This window comes from Carlito syrichta, unplaced genomic scaffold (assembly GCF_000164805.1).
Source record: "Carlito syrichta isolate Samal-C Ts95f unplaced genomic scaffold, Tarsius_syrichta-2.0.1 Scaffold303363, whole genome shotgun sequence".
Classification (NCBI taxonomy): Eukaryota; Metazoa; Chordata; class Mammalia; order Primates; family Tarsiidae; genus Carlito; species Carlito syrichta.
Window position 1 is genome coordinate 219,075 of NW_007247459.1, and position 16,978 is coordinate 236,052.

The window sequence follows — 16,978 nt, forward strand, 5'->3', positions numbered from 1 at the left end:
CCAAGAGACACATGAAAAAGTGCTCAGCTCTACTCACCATCAGAGAAATGCAAATCAAAGCCATACTGAGATACCAACTAACCCCAGTAAGAATGGCCATCATTAATAAAACAAACAACAGATGCTGGCGAGGATGTGGAGAAAAAGGAATGCTTCTACACTGCTGGTGGGAATGCAAACTAGTGCATACTTTTTGGAAGACAGTGTGGCAATTTCTGAAAGAACTAGAAATTGACCTTCCATATGACCTAGCCATTCCCCTATTGATAATATACCCGGAGGAACTCAGATCATTCTACAAAAAAATACCTGTACATGTATGTTTGTTGCAGCTCTATTCACAATAGCAAAAACATGGAACCAACCATGCTGCCCATCAAAGCTGAGCTGGATAAAAAAAAAATGTGGTACATATACACAATGTAATATTATGTAGCCATAAAGAAGGACAAACATGGACTTTGCAGAAATTTGGATGGATTTAGAGTCGATCACACTCAGTGATGTATCACAGAAACAAAGAACAGAGTACCATATGTTCTCACTCATAAGCAGACCTTGAACAATTATCATAATACTGTAAGAAAGGATGGCAGTAGTGGGAAACTGCCAGAGGATGGGGGGGATTGGCAGTTGAGGGAAACTGCTAGGGGAGGGAGCGGCAAACTTCATCAACAAGGGTACCTGCATAATCAACATTTGTATACCTAAACCCTGAATTGTACCCTATATCTTTAAAATAAAAAAAAAAAGAAAATGAAAGAAAAAACTTGTTTCTTTTAAAGCCAAACTAATTTCTCATTCTCTGTGAATAGCGGATCTTTTGGTGAAAAATATCTTATCTGAATTAGTCATATAGAAGCATCTTTAAAAGAGTCAGCCCCCTCAGTGAAGTGGTTGTGATTACCGCTAATTCATACGGATGGTTTTGTTTGTTGATCCACTAGTGGCATTAAGGTAAGACACAAGAAAGCTATGGGTGCTGGTCCTGGGTTGCTTTTGATGACTGGAAAGCAGCAGAAGCCGCAATTTGTCCACATCACAACATGCAATCCAGGTGGGAATACAGAGCCTGGTCTAAACCCAGCATGCCGTTGGTGAGTCTTCTGAGTCCTGTGGCTGAGGCCTGAGCGCGAGCCTGCCCAAAACTAATAAGCCTCACTAAGCCCCATCCTGTCCTTTGTTTAGATCCTCATCTTCCCTCTTGGAGCTGGCCATGGGGGATGCCTCTAGGCTATCCTGACAAGCCATGGCATCAATCCACATACACATAGACGCGGGATCTGGAAAGAATGCCTGACATATCGGATTTCTGAATGTTTCCCCTTGCCCTGCAGATCCATGTCCTGTTCTTCTCTGTGCTGCTCTGCACCCAGAGGGTGACTTACATGGACTATGTCCATGAGTTCTCTACAATCTGCCCTTCTGCTAGTGAGACGCTCTGGTCAGAGCCTGGGTGGTGGAGGAAGAGTATGGTTGAGTAATTATTTCTCCAGCACCTCTTCTCTCCCAAAAGCCACACCTTTTGCCAGTGGCTGTCTCCATACAGCTGCCCTCATCCTTTGAGTCTTTGCCAGACCCAAGGGTAGCAATGGCCCTGCTGGGGCTGGGCCCAGGAAGAGCAGCATCCTTCACTGGTGTCCTTAAACCATGTTCACTCCGTGGCAGGTAGTCCCTTACAGAATCTTCTAACCTCACTAGTTTTGTGTGCTACCTTTTCCCTCCTGTCCAGATCTTGACTGGTCCATTCACCAATGTCAGAATCATAATAAACACCAGATCCTTCTCTTGTGTCTTCTTCTGAGTCACTTGAAAGTGCTTGGCAATTTTTACTGGGTCTTGGACAAGAGCTGAGATAGGCTCTCCTTCCTGACAGTGCATTGCTGGTTGCAGCCCTGAACAGAATCCTCACAAGGCTGGTGCTCAGCCAGGGGCTTCCCTCCTGCTCTCCTGGTACTTCACACCTGGGAGCATCTTGGTGGTCCAGGCCTTTGAAGTGGAGGCTCCACTCAACAGCAGATGCGAAGAGCTGCTGAAGCCTGGGTCAGAATGGGAGGACCTTGCTTCCCAGTGCCAGCGAGAGCAAAGGTTCCCACCAGCTGGTGACACGCTCCACTGTCAGCCCACCAGGCAGGTCAGGTCCCCACTGGGAGGTGCGTGGGGGGCCTGAGGTGATGGCCAGAGAGTCTTCTCCGTGTTTGTCTGAGAAGCTCCCAGATATGTAATGTCTACAGTGCTTATAATGCAAATGATCTGGAGTGAAACAGGTGTCACTTTATTTCAGGAAGACTGTACGACTGTTTTAGATGAATTACTTTCTCCTCAGGAACTCCAAAGAAGAGACGTTAGCTTGCTCCTTGAATCGCTTCCTCATTGGGATGTCAGGGTGGCAAGGAAATTATTAAAGAGAAGGAAGGAGACTGAGGCTTTATGCATCCTTGCCCTGAAGGGTAGGAAGGCTGGGCAGGTGGGGAGCCAACAGCTGTGGAAGGCCATGGCACTTGCTTAGCACCAAAATCTCCACCACATCAGCAGACTTTCTGTCTTTACAGATGGGAAGGTGAGGCCATCGTCTGCCAAGTCCACAGGATGTGACAGGGACCCTATTTCCTCTAAGGCCATAGCCATGCTTATCTGTTCAACATCCATAGAGGGGTTGGATGGGGGAAAGAGAGAAGAGAGGCGAGGAAGCACAGAGTTCTCTTTGGTGGGAAACTAGGGATTCAGACGCTGGTGGGATCTTAGCACCATCAGGTCATTGGCCCCTGCTCCCAGCCCATGCCAGCCAAAGCATGGGCAGTCATTAGGGTGGGAGGTTTGGAGCAAGCAACCAGAATCCTAACACAACTACCCCAGTGAGAGCACACATCCTTCCCCACCCTCTTGAGGAGGTCAGGCCAGCTTCTTCCCTCACAGGGCCTCAAGGACACACGCAACTCACCTGCCTGCTCCAGAGCCACCATCGTTGCCTGCTCAATCAGGTCCCGCTCGATGAAGCTCCTGAAGTCCTCACTGTACACGCTCAGGTCGGGCAACTGGAATGTGTAGATGGGCATCTCCAGGGGGAACTGCTCGCTGTTGCATTCACTCGCCACGTGGGACCGGGCCAGGGAGACAATGGCTGAGCTGGCGTGGGAAATCCCCCGGGAAAGTCGCTTTTCTGCAAGGGGCGGAGGAAAGACGTCACAGGGACTGAGTGGCGTAGGCATGGCACTGTGTGCACACAAGCACATATGTGTACACAAATGCCCACAACACACACGGACACATGGACACATGTATGCACACACACCACAGGCATGTACATATACAAGTGCACATGTATACCTAAATGAACACACCATGTATATAACACACATGCTCACAATACATACATACTACACACCATGCACACATACACCCATGCACACACTCACACATGTGCATACGTGTACTCCCATAAGCAAAGAAATACATATTTACACACATAAATATACACACACTAAACATATACAAGCACATAAGCACACACAAGTGTACACAAAAGTATACATAGGTACATATGCGTACATACACTGACATATATATGTCACTTACCCACTTGCATACACATATGTAGACATATCACACAGCACACACATACACACATGCATGCACGCACATTGCATACAATGCACATGGACAGACATGTATACACATGCTCAGGCACATACCTCACACACTATGCACACACATGGGTATACATACATAGGTGTACTTGCACATACTACATACTATATGCATACACTGCATACATACACAACTCACACTGTGCACATGCATGTACACACACATACACATGTACACATGCTCACACATGTTCACACACACACACCTCCCTGCACCAGCCCTTCTATCCTACAGGCATCGATCCTCTTTTACCTCAAAGGCCTCTGCTGCTAAACTGACATCACCAGCCCCCAGCGTGGGCACTCACGCAAGCCGCAAGCCCCATGCACAAGTGCACATCAGCATCATCAGAGAGCACCCAGCTTGCTTCTGGGTCTGAAGTTACATCCAATTCAGTTTCGCAGAGCTGACCTCCCCCAGCACTAGACGGTGCAAGGGAGCCCGCTCTGTGCCTCTCTGCATGCAGATATTTAACAGCAAAATCACTCTAGTCAGGTGGTCTCCACTGTGCTTGGACTTTAAGACAGGTTATTTTACACAAAATACTCTGATAAACACATCCCAAATGGCCCTCCCCAGGACACACATATGAAATCATTCTATGCATTTCTCCTCTGTCTGGCTATTCTTTTGCTACAGCACTCTCAAAAATGATGGTCTACTCTGGCCTTATTCATCTTTGGCTTTGCATCCAAGGAATGAACAATGCAGTGTCAAGAGTTTCTCTAGGTACATGTTACCTTGTTAGTGACTTGATCACTTGAAAAGTAGATGCATCTGTTGTTCCCTTGATGCTGTAAAGCATGCTTGTTTCCTTAAAGTCCTATGTCTAATGGCTAACATTTAACATAATAACAAGAATTCTTAAATATATAATGTTGGCAACAGGTTTTTTTTTTACAGTCAGTATTTGCAATAATGGAGAATTCTTTGAGCAAGGCAGTAGTCCTTGCTTATTTAGCTCATAAAAGCAAGGTCACTGATGTTTGAATATTGAGTACTGTCTAAACCCTCAGGCAAATTCCTAAGTATATTCACTGAGGTCCTAAGGATGCCCACTTCATTCCAGACCTGTGTGCTCACTGGTCGGGTCTGTGCTCCCGCAATGCACCTCCGAGGTGCACCGCTGATCGGCACAACAGCAGCCACACAGAAAACCCCAGTCTGTACCCTCACCCAGCTCCGCATCTCCCCACTTGCAAGAGCACTGGGCAGAAATGGCATTCATGTAATTTTGTTAAAACAGACTAAAAAGTAGAGACTTCTGATCCTGTGGCAAGTTTGTTTTAAGCCCAAAGTTGATTCTCAGAGACCTCATTATTTGCCCACTAAAATGAAAGCTGCAGAGACAGACTATATTCCACAATGAATGGTTCTGATTCACTTCAATTTCATTCTAAGACCAACAGAATTAAGTTCTTTTATATTTGGAGGAAAGGGCAAAAGAGAAGTCAAACCACACAGGCCATTAGAGAGAGGAGTGATGGGCACGCAGGGACTGACATGTCTGTCATTAGACGATGGCCCATCACTTCAGTGCTGGTCCAATCCTCAAGCAGGAGCAGAGGAGGCCACACGTCTTTCTGCCTCCTGAGCCATGCTGAAGTCACTCATCTTGCAACAAGCTACCTTTTCTGTATATGGGAGAGAAGAAAAGCCCCATCCCTCGGACATGATGGAGATGGACAGCAAGCAGTAGAGAACTGGGGTGCTATATGCACCCATGGTCTGCCGGATGGACAGCCTCAAGGCTGCTCTCAACAGTGGGCACTTTCTGGCCAGGGCCATCCTTCCTCCTTCTGGGTTTATCAACCAGCGCCTGTTCACCAAATGCTGACATGCTGCCAGGGTCTTAGGAAGACTGTGATTCATGTGTGATGCGATGGTATTAAGCATTCCAAACATGGAATATTTGGAGTGTGAAAGAAAAAACACTTTTGAACCCAAAACAGACTTTTTTGAAGATCATATGAGAAATATATGCTCCTAACTCATAACATCTATCACCACCTCTGTAGATGCACGTGTGCAATCTCAGGCACACACACACATACACACACACTCTCTCACACTCACATATGCATACATGTATATACACACTCACATATACACTCTCTCATACACACTCACATATACACACAATCATACACACTCTCTGACATACACATACACACACACAATCACATATACACATGCTCTCCCATATACATACACACACACTCACAGACTGATTCTTTAAACATGAACTCAGTGATCCTTCTTTTGGAGGTATAGATGAAATTTCTACAGGAATTTTCATAATCAAAGTTATGCCCCAGAGAAACACAGAGAAATTAAAGGAAAAAACAGTGGGAGAACATATAGAATTTCCCAATCACTGACAAAGCCTACTTAAACACTGATCATTTAGGCCAGGGGAGGTATATTAACTATATTTTCTTATTTCTCATATTTCTGATGCTCTGGCCCCTGACTGGGAGAGGCTGCTAGACTGTTCTAGAAGACAGCAATGGATTTGCCCAGGAGCGTGCTTTTCATATGAAACCAGCCCATCCAGAGTACACACTCGGAATTCCTCCTCCAGGGGCTCCTACCCTCCAGGGGGCAAGATTCCTTTGTGCTCATCACCCTAGGCCAGGTACCAGACAACTGGAGACAGGCCCCATGCTGCAGAACCTGAAGTGATGACTCAGACCAGTCGGGTGAGGGTCTGCTCACACTGCTTTGCATCCCCCACAGAGACCACCATGAAGGCCCTAGTCCAGGCTTACCCCACCCCACCCTGGCCTCCTGATGCATCTTGATGCCTCCCCCTGTGGCCTTGCATGGTGTGCTGCACCCTGTCCTCTTGGGAACTGTGAGTAAACTTCTTACTTCATGACAGTCATTTCAGTGCCTTCATATCTTACCACACCTGATTAAAAGCCATCCTAGGTACATTTTAAAACAAGTAGACAAACCTTTTCCTAAAGGGTCAGATATAAAATTTTTTGGCATCGTGGCTCACATGTTTTCTTGGTATCAACTGCTTAACTCTCTCTGGAGTGCTAAAGCAGCTGCAGACAACACATACATGAATGGGCATGGGTGTATTCCAAAAAGTTTTATTTAAAAAACAGGCCAGATTTGGCTCATGGGTCACCATTTGTTGACCCCTGATTTAGAATAGGGAATATTCCATTTTCCATTTTATCACACTATGGTTTCAGGAAGAGCTCAATACAGGAGACATAAGTCCAATTCAGAATCTCTGTAATTCAATAGGAGTAGATTGTTTTCTTTTTCTTTTTTTTTTTTGAGTTAGAGTCTCACTCTGCTACCCAGACTGGAGTGCAGTGACCGCTCCCGGCCACCCTAGCCTTGACCTGCTGGACTCTGGCGATCCTTCCACCTCAGCCTTCCGAGTAGCTGGAACTACAGGAGCGCGCTACCACGCCCGGCTCATTTTTGATTTATTGTAGAGATGAGGGCTCGCCAAGTTGCCCAGGCGGGTCTCAAACCCGCGGGTTCAGGCAATCCACTCACCTCAGCCTCCCAAAGACGCGGGATTACATTACAGGCTGAGCCACCAAGCCCGGGAGTAGATATGATTGTTCACAAAGTTCAGTTAATAGGATTATGTTGTGATATTATTTTTCTTAAATGATATCTGAGAAAAGCCAGAACACAGCAGGTAACAGTTACACTTATTAGGTCTTGATCTGGAAGCAGAGAGAAGGGTCCTTATGATGCCTCCTCATCAGGAGGATAAGAGTGGATTGGTTTATTTGCTGCCAGACCAAAAGAGCAGGGATAGTCACACTATCCTGTCTGGATCCCACTGCAAGAAAGATGTTAAGGGCCTTAACTATGTGCAATTGGAAGATATGGTTCCTCTGGAGACAAGTTGGATGACAGAAATGAGACAGACTTAAGAACAATGCAAGAGGTACAAGACAGTGCACACACCTCATCATCTTCTCCAAAGCCCACCAGAAGATTTCAGTGGTAGGAGAATAGGAATGGGCAAAGCCCCATGGAGAGGAGCTGGGGGGGGCATCTGGTTAGGTTTTTCCTTCCCCAGCATGGCCTGGGCAGATCTCTGCCTCCCTTGTCATCTGAAGCCTGGCCTAATGTCTGCTGGAGGAACTCCAGGCAGTGCCAGAACGCAGCTGAGTGGGGCACCAGGAACAGGGAGCACTGCCTTCTCTCCTCCTCTAGCAGTTACAACAGAGGGTGGCAGCCCCTGGAAACAAAATTTATAGAAAAGAAATGCTGGGAGCTCTTCTCAGGAGAAAAGCCAACTATGGGACAGGGAATAGACAGGGAACATTTAGAGCCCAAATTAACCATCCAAGGTTCTCCAGCTTGAGTGCTTCCACCACTCTCATTCAGAGGAGTACTGTAACCAGTGCCCATGCCCCTGTGCCTATCCCCTGATGCGCATCACAGGCTCTGGGAGCTCTCAGGGAAACTCAGCACACATCTGAGGAGTGCAGGTGCCCTTAAAGAAGGTTAGCAAAGCACTCGGGCCAGGGGACCAGAACAAAGGGGCCTGGAAGAGGAGATTAAAAAACGAGCCTTGTAAATATGTGCAAAAAGACAAAGAGAATATCAGAATGTGAAATAATAATAATGTCATAGAACGAATTTGTAATGAAAAAATTTGAGTGGGACCAACAATGCATTCATATGAAGAATGAGTCTCGATGTCAGAACATCAGGTCAAAGGAACCTCTAAGGAGACATGGGAAAGGCTGTAAGAACATGGGGGAATGGGAGACTGCAAAGTGCTCAGGGAAATTAATTGTCATTTAGAGCTTTTATTCCACTACTTTTTAGGCACTCAAGACCTTAAGAGAGTCATCGTTAAAAAAACCCTTTTTGGAAGCAGTCTTTGAGCAAAACAGAAATGAATACATGTAAATAAATAAAGGAGTTAACTGCTGTCTGAATAAGCAAAGGCAACAAGAAAGTAGAGACAATATCAATATGATTGGAAGATGAAAAGGGAGCATACAAAAGCATATTAGCACACACAAATTTTTCATACTAAAATATAGTTGTTGATAAGTTTCTAAAAATAATAGAAAGAAAATCTAAATACTGGTTTTACTAGAATAGATGTAATTACAGCATGAGCAAGAGTAGAATATATAACTTTCAAACCAGTAGAAGAATTTAGTTAGCTAGATAAAATAGGAAAGATGAAAGGATGAAATTCACTACTCAAAAGACAGAAATTCTTGAATTGGATAATAAAACCTGTCAACAAATTACTTATTCCATGAAAATATGAATCAAAAGAAAGCTAGGATAGTGGTTTAATATTAACAAAAAAAGATTTCAAGATAAAAACCCTTATATCAAATGATTTGACAGAGACATCCTATATATTGATTAAAAACAAAAACTATTAGAATAAGATAGCCTAACAATTGTGAATACACATACACTTAACAATACAGCCTCAAAACAAATTCAGCAAAAAGAATGCAACTAATGTGTATTAACATTTATAAGGTAATTGTGGCTTTCTAGATAACAGAATAAGCAGGCAAGAGTAATCCAAGATATAGATTCAAATATAGCTCGAATGAGAGGCTGAGCTAATAGAAACAAAGACAATACTCATTCACAACAGTTCAAGAGGTCTGCCTAATGCAATAGGACAAGAAACTGAATTAATTGTGTAAATATGAAGATTACTTCAAGTATGATTGCTTACTTAGAAGATCCAAGTGATTCTCTCAGAACAAACTATAAGAACCAATAAGAGAATTTATATAGGTGACTGAATAAAAGATAAGTAAATAAACATGAATTGCTTTTTTCTATGTCTAAAGTCTTAACAGGAAAATAATACAAGGAGAGATATACGTTATGCTCTTGGATGGGATAGCAATATTACACATAGCAGTTATTCTTAAAATGAAATAAAAAATCCAGTCCAATTCTAATCAGAATTACAATTTTAAGGTTTATGTGGCAGAATAAATATTGAAAAACATTTTTTAAAAAAGGAAATATGTTTAAAGTAAGGCTGTATGAAACTACTACAGTCAAGTGGAACAGGGTGGGCAGCTCTATGGTAGACAGAACAGAGTCCAGAAACACAGTCAGGCATGTCTGAGAATTTAAAATACAGCATTTTAGTTTGATGAGAAAATGATGCTTTGTTTAATAAATGTGCTTGAATATCTCACTCTTGATCCAGAAGAAAGCAAAACTAGATTCTTTGTTATCTATAAAAATTTCAAATTGATGAAAAGACTTGAAGAACAAAATTTAAATAAAATATAGGAGCATATTTCAGTAACTCTGTATTCCTGGAGACCTTTTAAAGTGAGAGAAGAAGCTCACCAGCCACGAAAGCATGGCATTGTAAATATTTTACATGGGAAAATCCTCTTAAAACAAAGTCACAAGGCAAACAACAGTGTGAAAAACACAAATACATAAATATGAATAATATGTTACAGTCTTAGTTACAAAGAAAGCTACAAATTGATAAGAAAAAGCAAGTCAATTAATAGGAAAATGGACAAAGTATGCGAACAGGCACATTACAGAAGGGGAAACCCAATGGCTAACAAGCAAATGACAAGACGGAAGTGAAGATGAGACATCATTTTCCACCCTCTAGAGTAGAAAAACAGTGGACAACAGCAATAACATCCAGTTCTGGCAATTGTGAAGGGAAACACCATGTTCACACATGATGAGCACAAATGTGTTTGGAAAGAAGTCCTGAAGTTACTAAATTAAAAACACACATGTTGGCATAACACACCCACTTTGGGAATACAAACATATGGAATTGAAAGCATCTGGATTCAAGATTAGAGATCTAAAGATATGTGTTCCAGCATTGATTGTAGTGGCACAAACAAGCAAACAATAACAACCACAAAAAACCCCAGAAAAGCCATGAATACAGGAGTGATCTAAAAATTAATGCCTGCTGTGGACTAACATGTAGCTGTGAGGAGGTAATGTTCATGAGCGAAACAAGCACTTTTCACAGGGTGACATGCATTTAACTTTGTGTTTCCATTTTGAACCTACATAGAGAGAACAGACAGAAAGACAGAAACAGACCAGGATGTCATCAGTGGTTATCACTTCAGTGAGATTTGGAAAGTGAGGAGAAAGATATCCTTAAGTTTTTCTTGTATATCTTTGTATCGTTTCTCTTGCTACAATAAGAATATCTTACTTTTGTAAAAAAAAAAAAAAGAATAACAAAGATGGAGCCCATCGGACAATGACTACAATATGATGTTGAACAGATGTGGAGATTATGCTACCAGGGAAATCATGAAAAGAACTAGAGAAGTTTGGTCTGGAGAAACCAGCATTCCAGGAGAAGTGCTTTTAATTGCTTAAAGGGCAGCTGCAGCTCTTGGGGAGTGGACTCACTCTTCGGCTTTTCTGAGAAGGCAGGAGGCAGGAGCCATGGAAAGAAGTTGCCAGGACATTCCAGTGCAGTGTGAGAAATGATGTACTGAGAGCCCGTTTGCCTGCACCTGTAAGGTGGTAACCCTGCCATTCTCTGTACCACCCAGCCCACCTGCAAGCCATCAAACCCTGGCAGCCATGCCCTGGCTCAATTCCTCAGCGGTACCTTGGGCAATGTCGTCCTGTCTCTGCAGGCAGGGTCGCTCCACCTTATGTCCCGGCTGGGGTGGCTCTCGCTCAGGCGGCTTGGGACACCTCCCTTCATTGAACACATGCGGCAGGTTGGCTGTGTGCACCTGTCGGAGTTGCTCATAGTCACTCAGAGCAGCTGTCAGGTCCCAGTTTTTGCCTGTGGGCAAGAAACGACAAGAGATGACATTGTGAATGCAAGATGAATGGTCTCATTGTGACAAGAAGGGCTTTCCATTAGCATATGAACTAATGAACTTTCTACCAATAGTTCTCATTTTTCAAAGGGGTAAAATAGCCTTCTTCATAATCTCTGAAAATAGAATTTCACACCTATAGTGACATCCATCTGAAGTATGTGACTATACCAGGCTCATAGCCTTTAGAGTCTCTCTCTCTCTCTCTCTCTCTCTCCCTCTCTCACACATATACACACAAACACAGCCCTAAACATCACATCCCTAATTACCACACCCCCTTTTAAAATCAAGTTGTAAAGCTTACTCTCTGAAGGCAGCAAAGCATAAAATAAAAAATAAAAATAATTCCCCAAGTTTCTTTGGGTTTTTGCTCAGTGTTTCTTGAAGTTTAATAAGAGAAAAGCAGATACTTGGGAGGGACTTACTTGCTAGAGAGCCTTGGTAGGAGGCAGACTTCAGAGTTCAAGCCCTGCACTGGTGAACTGCCAGGCAGGACTGCCAAGCATCCAGGACAGGAGCTTGGCAGGGTTCCCCAGCTCACCTGGGGTGCCGGAGCTGTCACTTTGCAGCACTAGGGGGAGCTATTTTGGGGAGCTGGAACATGGTGTGTGACGTCCTGACTCCCAGGATTGATGGAATTTTGTGGTAGGAAGGAGCCATCACACACTGTGTGTGATTTAGTTACGCATCACTCGGCAGCACAATAGGGCAAATATATAGTCACTAATAACTTATTGTATATTTTATTTTATTTTATTTATTTATTTATTTTTTGAGTTGGAGTCTCACTCTGTCGCCCTGACTGGAGTGCAGTGGCCGCTCCCCGCCACCGCAGCCTCGACCTGCTGGGCTCCGGCGATCCTTCCACCTCAGCCTTCCAAGTAGCTGGAATTACAGGCATGCGCTACCACGCCCGGCTGATTTTTTGATTTATTGTAGAGATGAGGTCTCGCTGCCCAGGCGGGTCTCGAACCCGCGGGCTCAGGCAATCCACTCATTGTATATTTTATTTTAAAATTCTTATTTAATTTAACTTCATTTCCTAAAGATAGTCTCATTCTGTTGTCCAGGTTGGAGAGCTGTGGTAATAGCTCACTGCAGCCTCGACCTCCCAAGCTTAAGTGATGATCCTCCTGCCTTAGCCTCCCAAGTAGCTGGGATTACATGCACTTGCCATTATGCTCAGCTAATTTTTTTTTTATTTTTTGTACAGACAGAGTCTTGTTATATTGCCTTGGTTGGTCTTGAGCCCCTAGCTTCAAGCAATTGGCCTACTCTGAAAGTGCTGGGATTCCAGGCATGAGCCATTGTGCCGGGCCTGTTTATTTCAAAATAACTAAATGAGTAGATTTAGAATATTCCCAACATAAAGAAATAGTAAATGTTTGAGGTGATGGCTATCCCAATCACTCAGATTTGAGAAGGCTTTTCTGAGAAGGCAGGAGGCAGGAGCCATGGAAAGAGGTTGCCAGGACATTCCAGTGCAGTGTGAGAAATGATGTACTGAGAGCCCGTGTGCCTGCACCTGTAAGGTGGTAACCCTGCCATTCTCTGTACCACCCAGCCCACCTGCAAGCCATCACACCCTGACAGCCATGCCCAGGCTCAATTCCTCACACAGTGTAAACTTGTACCAAAATATCCATGTATGTACAACTAATACATATCCATAAAAATAAAAATAATTAATAAAAAATAAAGAATTAAAAGTTTAGCCTTAATTTTAAGGAGGAAATAAATCTTAGCCTTGCCTGGTTAGCTTTGAAATGCAGGTATTAACTATACTGACTAATTATATTCTGGATGATGTCATAGACACAGTAAAATGAAAGTTTAAATGTCTAAAACAATATCTAAACATCTTCCTTTTGTCTTTCTATTGCAGACTTTATACTATTAATCATGACATTTACCTTACATTACAGTCATTTACAATTTAACCATATTTTCCCCTCCACGGTCAGCTAACAAAGAAGATAATTGAAGCATCTTTGCACTGTTGCAGTGGGTAAGAAAAGCAAATTAAATCTGGGTCACCCAACAACAACAAAAAGACCAGCAGGTTTGGTGGATTTTTGTAATTGATAAAAGATAGGGGCATTGATGCAATCAGCCTCATTATTGTTAGTAGTAGTAGGGGGGAGGGGGAGGGGTGGCAGTGACAGTAACAGCCTTGGTGTAGGTGAACCGAACTAAAGAAGCCATTGAAGAATGCACTTTGGTTTTACACATGACTAACAATCACAGTGTACAAAGTACTACCAAGGTGGCCCAAACCTGGGATTTTGAAGTTTAAGTGGTAGTGACTATCAAATGGGCAGGAAAGTTTTAGGGTTCTGGTTCTAAGAAGAGGAGGACAAGGTCTCTCCTTTAGATGACTTATGCCTTAGCTGGGGCAATGACCTGGGTATATGCCTTGCTCTAAAGCAAGGGTGGGGAAATGAATGCCAAGAAAGGGCCTAACCCATGCCAAACAGGAAGGTCAAGAAGAGGGGAGCACTCTTGCCCCAGCTTCTACCATGAAATGCAGACATGCTAAAACTGGTATCAGTAGTATCAGTGGCACAATGAGCTCTGGTTGTGCAGAAGGATGGGAGAAGGGGCTTTTGAAAAGCCTGTGTGGAGCACCTGAGGAGCTCGGCTTGTAGCAGGGGCATCACTGTTCTCAGTTACGATGAACAGCAAGTACTATCCTGAAATGTCACAGACAGGAAACAAGGTTATAGCAGCTTCCTGCAGTCCCTCACTGGATACCTGTGCAGCTTGGGTTCTTCCCCCTGAGCTGCTTTCCCCTGTAGGGCTGCCCCAGGCACAAGACTGGGACCTGGCAGAGCTTGGCCACCTGGCCCTGCTGGCTGGACACTGCTCCTGGAGACCAGACCGCTTCCATTCCACCAGGATTCTCTTAGCCACAGAAAGAGCCTGCTGTTCTTGTGCATTCCCAAGGCCTCCCTTCCACAGTTTCCATCACAGGCCCTTTCAGGCCCGAACTGAAGGCAGGAACAGTTACAACGCAGGACTTCAGTGGGCCAGCATGCAGCCCATGCTGCAGAACAGGGCATATTTCCAGTGCCAGTACTTGTTAGGGACTCAGTTGTGACAACATTGAGAAGGCATGTGTCTGGCCATCCATAAAGACTTGTGCCTCCTCAGTGACCTCACATACTGCCCATGACCCCCCTGGATGCACCTATCACCACCTTGGTGTCATACCCATGCTCACACTCACTTTGCTCTGTATCCCTCACCAGTGAGCATTCCAGTCTAGCCTCTGCCACACAGGTAGCAAACAGGGATTAGGGAAGTCTCAAGTGAGAATAAAGATGGAGGTGAGGAGGTGGCAGTGGCACTGTCCACAGTGCCCAACTGGTCCCTTCTGAGGTTTTAGAGAATGCCTCAAGAACTCATTACTTTAGTGTCCATGTGTGTGGAAAGGGTCCAAGAGGCCACTAGAGTGAGAAGAAAACACAACAGACAACAGGCATGTTCATCAGTTCTTTAGGGAGTCAGAGTCCCATGAGACATGTTTCCTACTCGGCATAATTGCCCAGCTGGAAGCTCAGGAGAACAAGGATGGTGAGTGATATCTGACAGACACAAGGATGGGGGATGCCCAGGTGATGAGCTTGGTACTGACGGGTGGAAAAGGCTGTGTCTAAAATCAGGAAGCCCAGAGGATGGGGACCCTGGTGGCCTAGAAGCAGGGCTTGGTGCTTAGAGAACATGTGTGTCATATGGAAGATCAATGTCTAGTTCTTTCAGAAATTGCCACATTGTTTTCCAAAGAGGTTTTACTAGTTTGTATTCCCACCAGCAGTATAGAAACATTCCTTTTTCTCCACATCGTTGCTAGCATCTGTTGTGGTTTTATTAATGATGGTCATTCTTACTGAGGTTAGGTGGTATTTCAATGTGGTTTTGATTTGCATTTCTCTAATGATTAGTGACATTGAACACTTTTTCATGTGTCTGTTGGCTGCCTGTATATCTTCTTTTGAGAAGTGTCTATTCATGTCTTTTTCCCACTTTTTAAAGGGGCTGTTTTTTTCCTTTCAGCACATTTGAGGAACTCAAATCATTCCACAAAAAAGATATGTGCACATGCATGTTTACTGCAGCACTATTCACAACAGCAAAAATATGGAACCAACTGTGCTGCCCATCTAAACTGGACTGGCTAAAAAAAAAGTGGTACATATACACAATGGAATATTACACAGTCATAAAGAAGGACAAACATATGGACTTCACAGCAATTGGGATGGATTTAGAGTCTATCATACTCAGTGATCTATCACAGAAACACTCATATGCAGACCTTGAACATTTACCATAATACAATAAGAAAGGGATTGGCAGTAGCAGGATATTGCTGGAGCTGGGGTGGGGGACAGAACATCAATTAGGGTACCTGATCTCAAACCAGGCAGAATGGGGACCAAAGGGAGTCCTAAACTTTATCTGTATGATGACCACTTCTATGCATGATCCTGAAGTGTACCCCACATCTTTAAAATAAAATTAAAAAACTAACAAAAATAAAGAGAGCATGTGCTACAAGCTCCCCTCTTTTTTTTTTTTCTGAGTTGGAGTCTCACTTTGTCACCCAGACTGGAGTGCTGTGGCCGCTCCCGGCCACCGCAGCCTCGACCTGCTGGGCTCCAGCGTTCCTTCCGCCTCAGCCTTCCAAGTAGCTGGAACTACAGGCGCCCACTACCACGCCCGGCTAATTTTTTGATTTGTTGTAGAGATGAGGTCTCGCCAAGTTGCCCAGGCAGGTCTCAAACCCGCGGGCTCAGGCAATCCACTCACCTCAGACTCCCAAGGCGTGGGATTACAGGCTGAGCCACCGAGCCCGGCTCAAGCTCCCCTCTTATCTTTTCCATTTTAAGTTACCGAGAGACCCAAGAGATGCACGTCAAGTCAGGATGAGATGGAAAGGCACAGAGTCCTACAGAGGCCAACCTGCCACACAGTGGAAAGGCCGAGGTCAAGTTGGATCCTGGGGCTGGTCACTGGTTGGCCAGAGGCTGTGTGCCTGGACACCAGGACACTCAGTAGAGTGTCAGGTCCAGTAGAGCTGTCAAGAACACAGTTGTTAAGAACTGACTCTGATGGTGAATATATCATTTCATTGCATGAAGCCTTAGATTCCTTTTCTGTACAATGGGGATAATAAAATTCATCTAGTGAGAATTCTTAGGAGAGTTAAATGAGACAAAGAGATAGTTAGGCAAGCTCTCAGTGCACAGAAAGCACTCAGTGCATGGCAGTTACCGTTCTTCTCATTAATGATGGGATTTGCTTATGCCTAATTTCTACCACTTGGAGTTGAAATCCAGTTAGCAAGTGATGGGGCTGAGATTCAAATCCAGATCCATCTTGGTTCAAACCTAAGCTTTTGGGTTGACTGTGCCCTTGAACTCGACCTGGCTTTCAGCCTCACAGCTCCTGGTCACCGACACCTCCTTCCCCAAATGCCCATCCCTATGGCCCACCAT

At 44.3% G+C, this 16,978-nt stretch overlaps 1 protein-coding gene across 1 annotated transcript in view; it reads right to left on the reverse strand.

Annotated features, from left to right (window-relative positions):
- OTUD7A (OTU deubiquitinase 7A) overlaps nt 1-16,978 on the reverse strand; it is a gene marked incomplete at its 3' end in the record, with an annotated part of 136,242 nt that overhangs the window by 64,525 nt on the left and 54,739 nt on the right. Inside the window, exons 3-4 of the mRNA XM_021712563.1 lie at nt 11,255-11,437; nt 2,942-3,160 (exon numbers count right to left, since the gene is read on the reverse strand). Coding sequence (XP_021568238.1) covers nt 2,942-3,160; nt 11,255-11,437 — 402 coding nt within the window. The remainder of the gene's footprint in view (nt 1-2,941; nt 3,161-11,254; nt 11,438-16,978) is intronic.